The following is a 13,062-nucleotide window of genomic DNA, read 5'->3' as shown; positions in this document are numbered from 1 at the left end:
TTATTTATTTTATTTGTTTGTTTGTTTGTTGTTGTTTTTTTTTTTTTGTTTTTTTGTTTAGTTCATTTAATATTTGATTTCCCCACACATTTCAAGACACATTTCATTTTTTTGTTTTTGCTTTTGTTTTCTATACAGTACATGTTTCAGTAATAGGAAATTCCATCAAATCATTGAAAAATATTGATTCATATAAGCATTATCACCAAAGTAATTTTGAGTCCGAGCCTAAAATGTGTATTTGCTCACATGCATGGTTCGATGAATACAGATTATTTGATCAGTCATGTGTAGTTGTCAGCATTTCACCCTATGTACTGACAGAGTCAAACAAAGGGACGTAACTCGTGTAGGTCAGAATTAACAATGTCATGGAGTCCGTGGACAAAAGAAGACAACAGAACTAAACAACATCAAATTATATCTAACATTGATTTATTCACGAGGAATAACAGAGGTTTAACAATTGACTTCATTTGTCACAAAGATTCGCATGCATTTTGTTATATCTAATGCGACTTCAAAGTTTATAAATTAATGATCAAATTAAAAAAAATAATCAAAAAACTAATTGGTGATTTATTAAAACTATACACAATGCAATAATTACAAAAACAAAAATAGATGTAAAGGATTATTTGATAATCAACTAGAATATTTTCATGTTAACGAGCCATATCCCTCAGGCCAAAACGGAAAGAAAAAAATGCACTCCGGATGTTTGTGTTATGACTCCATAACGTAAAAGAAAATAATAATTCAAGTACATTCTTATAATTTTATCTAGTGACAAAAACCTTTGAGAACCAACTTTTATTGATGAATTATTTCTCTTAGAAATTATCGCACCGCTGTAACATCCAATTGTGGACGGCGTTACAAAAAGTGACCCCATTTTTACATAATGAGATGATAATATGAAATAATTGTTTACGCCAATGAAATTGCTTGTTACAAGCAAGATTAAATTAATTCGATAACGTGTGCACAGTTACCCTAACCCTGCTTAGCGTAACAAAATAATTATCTTGTTAAGGTCACAAGGTATTTGTTAGATGACAAATGAATTGATGAATTAACAAAAGGTGCTCAATGACATGAATTTTTCAATGACATGACAAGCTGTTAAGTCTGATTTAGGTACATATTAAATATGTATCACCTATTTTAAATCACATCCCTACTTGTTTAAATATGTTACATCGTCGACAAAACAGTACTTATGCTCGACTGAAAACCAGAATATGCTGTTGTACATTTCCATAAATTACCAAAACTTACATAATTTGTGGTATTTCCATTACTATCATCCATAACATTAAGTTTCTCTTTTATGATTTTTTTAAATTACGTATCACTATACTTGGGGTGACATTTTAATTTTAATGAATTTTCGTGACAAACAATGTATAGCTCTCGGCATTATAGCATAATTGATTAATTGATTAAGTAATAAATTACAAAAATGAATAATCAAAGACCCACATCACATTGTTTAACCTTGTCCAATTTTTAAATGTAGAATTCCGGATGTCCTGTCCGCTGATGCCCGATTCGTGTATTAGAATGTCGCTACACTATATACAGCTCGTGATCCCTGATACGTCCAAACACTTTGGGTAAAGTGCTTTGAACAGCCTCTTGCTAGAAAAAGAATAAAGAATTGTGATAATTTATAATTACACAAACACGAGATCTCTAAAATATATTAAATTACTCATAGCTTTATTTACCCAGCCCCACAACATCTTAAAAAATAGTCTTATGATAAATGGGTTGCTGAATCAAAATCATTTTAAATTCATATCAAACACATTACATAAATAATTTTGACCTTACCTAAAATTTTCGGTAAATAGTTACCATCTTTGGTGTGCCAGTGCCTGAAATAAGCGAGAGACATAAAAGATTTAAACAATTTGTCGTCTAGAATAAAATGGTACTTAAACATTATCACTGAATAAATAATTGGTGTTTGATATCAGTAGTCATACAAGAGGTTTAGATTTGAAAATGTACGCGTAAGGTGTGATCTATATGAATTACTGGGTAAGGTGTGATCTATATGAATTACTGGGTAAGGTGTGATCTATATGAATCACTGGGTAAGGTGTGATCTATATGAATTACTGGGTAAGGTGTGATCTATATGAATTACTGGGTAAGGTGTGATCTATATGAATTCTGGGTAAGGTGTGATCTATATGAATTACTGGGTAAGGTGTGATCTATATGAATTACTGTGTAAGGTGTGATCTATATGAATTACTGGGTAAGGTGTGATACATATGAATTACTGGGTAAGGTGTGATATATATGAATTACTGAGTAAGGTGTGATCTATATGAATTACTGGGTAAGGTGTGATCTATATGAATTACTGGGTAAGAAATCTGCATTTCTTTTTTCATAATCTGTCATTTATTTGTTTTATTTATTTGTTTATTCATTCATTTTTATTTATTTATTTATTTTATTTGTTTTTATTTATTTACATTATTGATTTATTTAATATCGTCTTTATCGTTCAACACTTCTGCAATATACATATCTATTATGTAAGTTACCTAATCTCTACAGAAAAGCGGAGGTGAAAACAGAAATATTTTCAAGTATAATTAAAAAAAAAACAAAACAAACAAACAAAAAAACTTTGATATAGTACTGTTTAAAGTTCAAGTTGCTAAACAAGTATGTCACACTAACTTTGATCTACACAGTACTTATATAGTACATAGACTTAAATTCTTCTGTTAAGTGTTGATTTACATGCCCGGCGAGGGGATGCTTGAGTTCTCGTTTAACACACTGTCTCGCGCTGAAAAAAAATATAATTCATCCACTTGTCCATGTGTCGTCATCAAGCAAGTAAATATATTTACTACATAAGTGCTCCATTGAGAATGAAATCTTGTCGTGGACCATGGATTGTAGCTTGTTTTATTTACGTGTTATGACTAACCGTGGTTCAAGTATATGACACAATTATCATGTTTGTTGTACACATGTAACGACAAGGTCTCTATTATATAAATGACAATGGATGGTTTATACTTTTTGTATATGGTACAAGGTGTGTGCAACAATTTTGATATTTGATAATATGATCTATATTTTCAGTTACTGGTTCCTATATTTATCACTGTTTGATAATGCAATAGTATCAAGCAATTTATTTAAGCATTGAGCAGTGGTCATTTAATTTTGACGGATTCCCATGCTGCATCTGCCCACAGCACATCTCGCTGCCATATCGACTATAACAGCATTAAAACCAACGTTCATTGCTTATATTTACATTGTCTTGCCATTTTCGTCAATGATGAAAAATGAATCAACGAAAAAAAATCCCGCCTTTTTTAATGTCACATGACCCACTGGGTGGGTGATTATACTTACAACGTTTCCTCAGGAGGAAGAATAAGTGTGTAGCTATAGAGATCTATTTTTAGAAGTCTGGTAGCCATGGTGATTATACTCACTACGTTTCCTTAGAAGGACGACCACCACCAGGACAACAATGCAGAAGAATAGGACACTGACGACCACTATCAGTACAATAATGGCTTCCTGATTTGGCGTGACGTCACCAGCTGTAAAGTAAATAAAAACAAACATGGGATATTACCTACAGTGATGTATTATACAGTAGTATCCTACATCTAACAGTCACGATTGAAAACAAATCAAAATGTTAGCCGCATGTGTGAAACATATTTGGTATCAACGAAAAAGTTAGATATTCTGTTTTTTACATTTCATAGCAAAATATACTGGCTGATCTTTTCTTTTTCCCCGTTGTCGTTTTTGAGCGGTGTTTTGATTGGACAAATTAGAAATAAAAAGTGAAAATTTTCACTCTGATTTATATCAGAAAAAAGTGACAGTGAAAAATATAACATTTATAGAATGAATATTTTTCGATATTTCACAGGTAAAAATGTGATAAATATATATGTATATATATATATTGACCGTGGGATTGGAATTCGTGACGGGTTCATGAGTCATCATCTAAACTGGATATAAAATGTTGATTGATACACACTCCTTTGCCATCCTCTCTATCTTACCCCGGTCGGCATGGCTTGTTGAACTCTCTACACACAATAACATACTTGTTTCCCTAATTTCACGAGTTTTTAAAGCATTGTTAGCCAGCTGATGTATTTGTTAAACCAAAATATCAAACTCGAATAATTTCACCAGTATTACACTCAGTGAAAATGTAATTGCTATGAAGACAAGAAAAAAATGTTGAAATTTCATGAAATGAGGTCTGACATTAAAACATTTGAATTCTGTAGACGCCGCCAAGAAGATATCTCTTTAATACCGTAACATTACTGAATAATTCAATCTCCGGATTTAAACACTATAGCTTTAGTCGATCAACTACACAGGGAGGTACTGAAACACATGGGCCCGGATATGGCAAATCTACGATTAAAGAGATTAAAAGTACTGTTATCCTGCTTTTAAACTACACCAGAGTTTTTTTTTCTATCTTGACATAAAAAGGACATTGAAATATATTTCACTGGACTGGGATACTTTGAAGTTAGTAAGAATGGAATGGAAAATAAATTAATATCAGTAATTAATATCAAACACAAATAATTTTGAATTATCTAACGCAAATTATTGGTTTCATCGATACATCATGTTTAGCATTGTAAAATGTAATACAGTAACTGTATATGACTTTAGGATGATTGTTTTAATTTTAACAGTGGATGGATATTGGCTATGTATAATGAAATGTCGTGTCTATCGTTGTATGAGGAGTGTAGAAGATGGAGATGTGTGCTTTACTGTCAATCCTATCATTGTATTATTGTATTTCATATTGACCTCTTGTCGCGCACAATATAAAGTGCACCTGGGTGAATAAATAAATTGAAATTGTTCAGATATTAATTTTGTAGCCCCCCCAGCAGCTGTACCTAAATATGCTCCATATCTATTATGTTACTTACACTTGGTGGGTGTGACAGCGACGTCGACACTAGGATCATGCCTGACAGTCGTCGTCGTCTCATCGATAAGTATTTCGTCATCCGCAGCTGACGTAGACGGTATGGTGTCATCTATATTGTTATCTTCATTCAATATCTTAACTGCTGTTGTCAGTGAAAGTCTTTCAGTTACAGCATCTTCAACTTCCCCGGATCCTTCGCCAGAAAAACCTGGGAAATTGTCCCCGGGGATTTGTTTTGTTGAACTGTATTGATAAAAAAAAAAATGATAATAAAAAAAATAATAAAAATAAAAAAGGATTTCAGAAAACGCATTTTTATGTTAAACCTTTTAGCAGCTGATAGTATCCCTAATCCTTCTGTGAAAGATTATTTCCGTATTATACTAAAATATATAATTTACACAAGACAATGTCGACGTGTAAATAAAACCGTAACTCTAAACACATGTTGTATTAATCAACACAATAATAATATAATATAATAAAATATGACATGACATGACATGACATGACATGACATAATATAATATAATATAATATAATATAATATAACATAATATAATATAATATGACATGATATAATATATGATATGATATGATATGTTATAATATAATATGGTGTAATATAATATAGTATAATGTAATATGGTATAATATAATATGACATAATATAATATGACATGATATGATATAATATAATATTGTATAATATAATAAAATATAACGACAGAGATCCTGGAGTAAGAATTTAATGAAGTAATAATGAAGTCCATGTGTTTCAAAAGAGTAAGCGTCTTCTGTCATCGACGATACTCGCATAAGACTGCATAATAATTGTATTTGTGCCTTTATTACAAAAATAAAATAAATAAAGCTAACTGTGATAAATACACTTTTATGTCTGGTGTCGTCATGTTACAAACTTCCTGTTTCAAATAAGAACAAACAATCTTGTTCCGGAATATGCATCTGATAGAACAGATACAACAAGTATATTCTGGAGTGTTTTTTCCTCAGGTTTGTTAAGTAAATATGATAGAAGTTCTATGACTCAACCAATAAGATATTTAACAGTGTGACGTTTCGATGACTACACTGTCAACTTCATCAGACTAATGACCAATGTGAAGCGTACTAGCGCTGTCTTATGTTGTGTGACGAGATGGTAAAAGATTAGATCTACTCTGAAGGATCTTTCGTCTTTATGACGATCCTATCAATACCAAGTTCGAAATTAGTGTGACGAGATGGTAAAATAACTTGACATAAATAGGATATTAATAAAGACGAAACATCCCTTAGAGTAGATCGAATCTTTTACCATCTCGTCACACAAATTTCGAACTTGTTGTCAATAGGATCTTCATAGGACGAAACGTCATTTAGATTAGATATAATCTTTTACCATTTCGGACACTTAAACAGTGCTTATACGCCTCACATTGGTCTGATGAAGGTTATAGAAGTCATCAAAACGTCACCCTCCTCAATATCATATTAGTTTTGTCATTTAACTTCTGTCATAAAAACGTAACAAGTGATTTCCATTGTTAATGTATCGGGTACATAACTGCTTTCAAAATGTTTAACTGAATTCTTAAATGTGTCGTGTATTTCAAGTCGTTTTCCTGTTTTATAAGCTTATCAGGTTTAAACATTTTTGATGTCAAGAGGATGCGAGATTTATTTTTGGATGGGTTTACACCCCCCTTAAACAATATACTTTTTCTTGGTAAAGTAAAACTGCTTCAAAGTACACTGTCGGACATATATTATAGGCAACTACATCGCAAAAATAAGTTTTCTGCAGATGGATGAAAGATACCGACCAGAGATATCTAATATTCTGCGTGATTAACAACGAAAAACACAAGTAATTATTATAGCATGTTTTGCCAATCCCGCTTCTTCAACATACATGTAGTAAGTTTTGAGCAAACTTCAAATTTCCTTAAAATCTTTAAAAAAAAATAAATAACTAAAAAATCTTTAAAAAAAACCCAAAAAAACCCCACAACAAACAAACAAACAAACAAAAAACAAAAAAACAAAAAGAAAAAAGAAAGAAATCCACTTGACAGTATGAAACACCATTTGTAAAGTACAAAATTGTATATATGTGTGTAAATATTTGACAAGTGTAAATATTGATGCATTGTCAAACTAATATCAAAGTTGCTAAATCACAAACTCTCAAATTGAATTTCCCTATATACATGTATGTGGGTTTTTTTTATCCGTGAGTCTTTTTTTTTTTAATGGGACAGTTTTCTGAGTCATCGTGAAAAACGGAAATACATATCACACAGGTTAAAAACACAGACCTGTTACAAAAACACAGAAAGAAACAACAAAAACAACAGGATGGAAACAGGAAGGTCTCTGAAAATAACAATAGCATGAAAAATATTTCCAGAAAAACGAAACCGGAAGTGTGGCATGAACGGACTGGGGACAAAACTCATTGTCTTCCAGACAATGGCTCGAGAACGGGCAATGAAAAGCCCAACGTAAGGCGTTTGTAACTTACCATTAACTAAATGCCATTTTAATTAAATATTAATTTGATACTTACCATCAACCAAATATCAATATATATAATTATATTAATTATATTTTAATTTGATACTTACCATCAACCAAATATCAACATATATTTTCACATTAATTTAATAATAGATTGAAACTTACCAACAACCAAATATCAATGTATATATAATCATATCATCTAAATAATAATTGGATTTTAATCAATATACAGTGAAACCTGTCTAATCCGACACCATGTGGGAGTGTCACTTTTGGTCGGATTAAACAGGGTGTCGGAAAAGTCAGGTGTTGGATTAGACAGGTTTCACTGTATATATATAATCATATCATTTAAATGTTAATTAAATTTTAATCTATATATATAATTATGTCATTCATTATCAATTCATTTTTCACCATCAACCAAATGCCGACATACTATCATATTAATTAAACGTTGATTTAAAACCTACAATTCACTAAATATTAATATATATATAATCATATTAATTAAATGTTAATTTTAAAATAACCGTCAACAAAATTTCAAAATAAATAATCATATTGATTAAACGTTAATCAATATACATTGTATATGGAACTATGTCATTAATTGTCAATTAATATCTTACCATCAACCTAATGCCGATATATTCTCATATTAATTAAATGTTAATTCAAAATATACCATAAACCAAACACATGTATCAATATGTATGATCATATTAATTAGATATTAATTCAAAACTAACCATCAACCAAATATCAATATATATAATAATATTAATCGTATTAATTAGATGTTAATCATTATATATATAATCATATAATTAATTGTCAATTTATATCTTACTACCAATTAAACACTGATACATAATTTGATTAAAATCTTACCTTTGACACACAAGGCCGAGTAAGAATACGATTGCGAGAAAGCCATTCATCTTGATTTCTGAAACAAAAATGAAACCTTGGCCAGAGTAAGTGTTCTCACGACTTTCCCCACAGAGTACGGACGAATGAGTAAATGTTTGTCAGCATTTGTCCAAGTACTCTCGGTTCTGACGCGTAACGAAAGTCCGGAAACTATACAGCGTCATAACCGGAAGCTGGTCCTTTGTGTTGTACAATCTAGCTATACAATATTTGCTGAAACATGTAGGCAGTACTTTAGGTAAAACCGCGGTTTAACAATGACTTTATTTAGTAAGATGATGAATGAAGCATCAGAGCTATATGCATTGCAGGGTTTAAAGGCACATCGTAGTGTTATTTTGTAATTTGAATAATATAAACTCATAATTACATTCCCATTGTTTGTACGCAGAATACGGCTTGCTGATTGGCTGAGGATATTTTTCAAGCCTCCATGAAAAAATTCCAAAAATGAGGCCATTGACGTTGTGTATTGATTTGTGAAAAAAGATTCCCGTATAAGATCAGTTAAATTGTACATAAAGCATTCTCTAAATTTCAAAATTAATTTCAATAATTATCAGCGTTGATTTGTTTTAAACATATTTTATTGTATCTTAATATATACAAGGGAATTGGGCACAAGTTATCAAACTTATATCAAGCCCTTTCCCTATATAATTTTACATACATATAATACATTTATTTTTACAAGATGACATATATTTACATTTTAAATATTTAGCTCTCGGCATCGGAATAGATACAACAAGCACACATAAATTTACACAGATATATATAGAGAGATAAGGGGAATTAAAATCTATACGAATCAAGAATGTACTTCTGAGTGTTTTTACATATTGTAACATTATCCTCTATGGATAAATCACTGTTTCCATACAGTAATAGCTGCAGATCTAGCGGTATGAAATTGTTCAGATTCCGGTACAATTCGATTCCCTGCTCTACATAATTATTACAGACGAAGAAGAAATGATATGTATCCTCAATAGGATGACCACATTGACAGTGAATATAATCAATCAGATGAGATCGGAAAAGGTCATTATTTAAAGTACTACAACTATTTCTTAATTTTGCATGCAATATATTAGATTTTCTTTTTCCAACAGAGTAATGATAAGGTACTTTTGATATATTAGTGATAGACTTTTTAAAAACTAAGTATGAGTTACTTTGCCTAGTTTCTAAATCTAATTGGTTCCAAAGTCGAATAGTAGCCAGGAAAAACGAAATATTGGTCAAATGAAGTCGGAAATTTGGTAAAGAGTAGTTATTGGCGTCTCGGAGGTTATAGTGAGAGTTTTCAGATACTAAAGGAGGCAGTAGAGTGGATAAATAGTTTGGTGAATTGTGACTTTATAGAAAAGTTGCAGTTTTCTCCTAGTACGACGAGTAGCAAGTGGTTCTAAACCACTTTCAGAATATAACGAAAGTCTGCTAGCAACAGATGGTAATCCAGTAATTATTATTGCTATTTCTAAGTTAAGTTTTTCCAATTTGTCTGCATCACCGAGAGAACAAACGTCCCAAACCTCGCAACAGTATTCAAATAATGGCAGAATATAAGACTTGTAAATTATAATTAAAGTGTGTCTGTTTAAAAGATATTTGAGCTTTCGGAGGATACTTACCTGTTTTGATACCTTTTTACAAATGTTGTCAATATGAGCGGGAGGCACTTTTTTCTTAACCCCACCACCCATAAAATAAAATTCAATCGGTACCCCAGCAGGCATGCAATAGCATTTTTGTTGAATCCAACCACCCACACAATTCAATTTGTTACTTTTGGCCACCCGCCACACAATTCAATTTGATATTTTAGGGCACCCCCACAGAATTTAATTTGTTATTGTCAACAGGACCACCCACACAATTTTATTTCTAGTCATATTCAAAATGTTGCAGCAGCAAATTCGTCTTGATAATATAAACATTTCAATCTCCATTTTAAAAGTCCACTTCACAGAAACTTTGGTGTTGATGCATCATCGTTTTCCTATTGGTTTTAAACCTTGTGGTGTATTTCTTGTCCTTGCTGCGGTCTGACCGGCTGGTTATCAACCACGGTGTACTAGGATGTGCGAATTTGAAGTCGCATAGTTCTCGTGTCTGACCTTCAAGCAAGCTCTTAAAATATTTGGAGATAAAATATATCTGTATTTTTGTCGTGATTTTAATATAATTTACGAAGAAAAACTTCTTGTAGTTTTATATGCATAATCTAAACATGACAAAAGACAATAGAAATTTCAATTTTAATTCTTGAATAGTGTGTTTTACTGAAAATGTTCATACATGCACAGAGAGGATAATGATGGGATGAACAAAACTTTGTTTTCTAAACCTATTCAAAACAAAATTGATTGCAGAAGATGGATTGGACTATAAACTTTTTGACTTTGACATCTTCAATAATTTATATGGTCACCAAAGTGGAAGTAACAGCTAACAATTGAATTCATAAAGCATTCTTAGTGGATGCTCTGTAGGATTATTAGATATGTGAAAACACTTGAAAGGTAATTCCAATTTCGTTAAGATCCTGGAGTTTGATTATTCGGTTAGCAGGAACATAAAATTGGTAATGTTGACAGCATGTACATTTATTAATTGACATTTTGTCTTTCGCGGGATGCCCCTTTAACAATAAATGAATTAGAGATAATGGTCTTCGTGATTACTTAATGATTAGGCCCCCGTGTAAACAAATACTGTTTGTCCCAAAACATTTCTACCTGGATTTTCAGTTTTAGGAGAAATAGGAAAGTGTCAAGGGTATGGTGTATCCGCCCTACATCGTCGCTCCGAATAACGAGTTATAGATAAATCTCCCTTTATATGTATTGTGCAGCAGCCAGACATGAACAGGTCTGGGGATCGAGACTTTCGTCACGTTTAAATTGATCAAGAACATCACAGAATAAATTGATAAAAGTTGTCTGTAACGTCACGTTTGAAACTATGTGAACGTTTTTTCAGTCGAGTTGAAAACATCATCATCAACTATCGAAGGAACGACGAAAACTTTGTCATCAAACACGACATAACTGTACATGAAATAATCAATAACGACCATGACAGTAAGCTTGACTGAACCAACTTTATTACCTACCAATGAATGTCTGAACGACGGAAGCTAGGCCATTTTCGCCTAGCCACATCGTGCGTCGTGCACGTGTCCGCCATTTTTTCTGCAGTCTCGTTAGTTCTCGCACGAAACGAGAAGTTACTTCCCTTGAACTTCCGGATCCACGAACAGTAGAAGTCGTGAATAAACAACAAGACACCATTTTTGATGACACCCATCACAATTTAATTTCCTGGGTCTGTTTTACCCACACAATTTAATTTCCTGGGTCCGTTTTACCCATAGAATTTTATATTATGGGTTTTTGTCGATCCCAATCACCCATGCATTTCATTTTTTTACCCCCACCACACATAAAATACAATTTAGTGTCGTCCCCACCACCCATACAAAAAAACAATTCAGTTGCCGCCCGACTCCCCCCCCCCCCCCCCCCCCCCCTCCACATTTAATTCTGGAACAGCCCTATATAATTATTCAAAAAATTCACAACTAAGCGTTCAAAAACTTTACCAATAGTACTGAGTAATGATATAGGTCTATAATTTGAAGAAACATGTTTATCCCCATTCTTAAATAATGGCATAACTATTGTTAATTTCCAATGTCCTGGAAAGACACCAGTATCCAACGAGTATCTAAAAATTAATGATAAAGGATAAGCTACAGATACTGCAGTATTTTTTAACATACTGTGACTAATCCCATCATGACCTACAGCTTTGTATATAGATAAAGATTTAAGTATGTCGATTATGTCATTGAGTTCAAATTGTATGTCTGATATAAATGTAGTAGCGTCCGTCCTAAGTTATCAGCGTTGATGTCAATTAATCTTTTTAGTTTCGTAGGGCTAAGCGGATTAATACATTAATAATTTGCGAACAATTTTTTTTTTCATTTAAGCATTTATGTCATTTTTGTTGTTAGTTTCATCGGGGTATGAAACAAATTTTGTTTGAAAACTGTATGAATCCGCGTAACGGATTCTTACAGAATTTTGCAAACAAAAGTTTCATACCCCGATGAAACTAAAAAATAATTGACATCAACGCTTTTAATTAATTTTTGAAAATGATTTTCGAATTTAAAACATGTTTTATGTACAATTTTACTGGTTTTAAATGGAATTCTTTTGATCAAATCAATACATCACGTTTTTTTTTTTTTTTTTTGTTACAATTCCACGGTCTATGCGGCCTTAAAGTGTATACTATTCATTGTTCTCAGGATGTGATCAGATTTGAATAATACTAAATTTCTGGTGCTCTCCATACTTACATAATTTTGTATTAGCATGTCCACAACATATTATGATCCAGATTATCTAAAACACACATGTCTATATCATCGCACAGCATCAATTAACCTATACTCCAACGTCCTAGGTTTTATCTTTACCAAAACAAAAGGTACTATTATACTATATATATGATGCAAACTACCGAATTTTAGTTTCTACTACGAATTGAAATATCAACAAACATATATTGTAGCAGTGGTTCTTATGCGAGCTGTA

The 13,062-nt window shown here is 31.9% G+C and overlaps 1 protein-coding gene across 1 annotated transcript; it reads right to left on the bottom strand.

Annotated features, from left to right (window-relative positions):
* Window positions 1-413: 413 nt before the first annotated feature.
* Window positions 414-8,571, bottom strand: LOC117340857. Its single transcript, XM_033902628.1, has 5 exons — window positions 8,405-8,571; window positions 4,980-5,224; window positions 3,483-3,593; window positions 1,840-1,883; window positions 414-1,644 (listed from the first exon to the last, which is right to left on the bottom strand). The coding sequence occupies exons 1-4, from the start codon at window positions 8,452-8,454 to the stop codon at window positions 1,840-1,842; spliced, it is 450 nt and encodes a 149-aa protein (XP_033758519.1). The 5' UTR covers window positions 8,455-8,571; the 3' UTR covers window positions 414-1,644.
* Between the last annotated feature and the right edge of the window lie 4,491 nt (window positions 8,572-13,062).

The sequence above is a fragment of the Pecten maximus genome, chromosome 13 (assembly GCF_902652985.1).
Source record: "Pecten maximus chromosome 13, xPecMax1.1, whole genome shotgun sequence".
Lineage (NCBI taxonomy): Eukaryota > Metazoa > Mollusca > Bivalvia > Pectinida > Pectinidae > Pecten > Pecten maximus.
The sequence above is the reverse complement of the archived record's forward strand: the minus strand, read 5'-3'. Positions and strand labels throughout refer to the sequence as shown.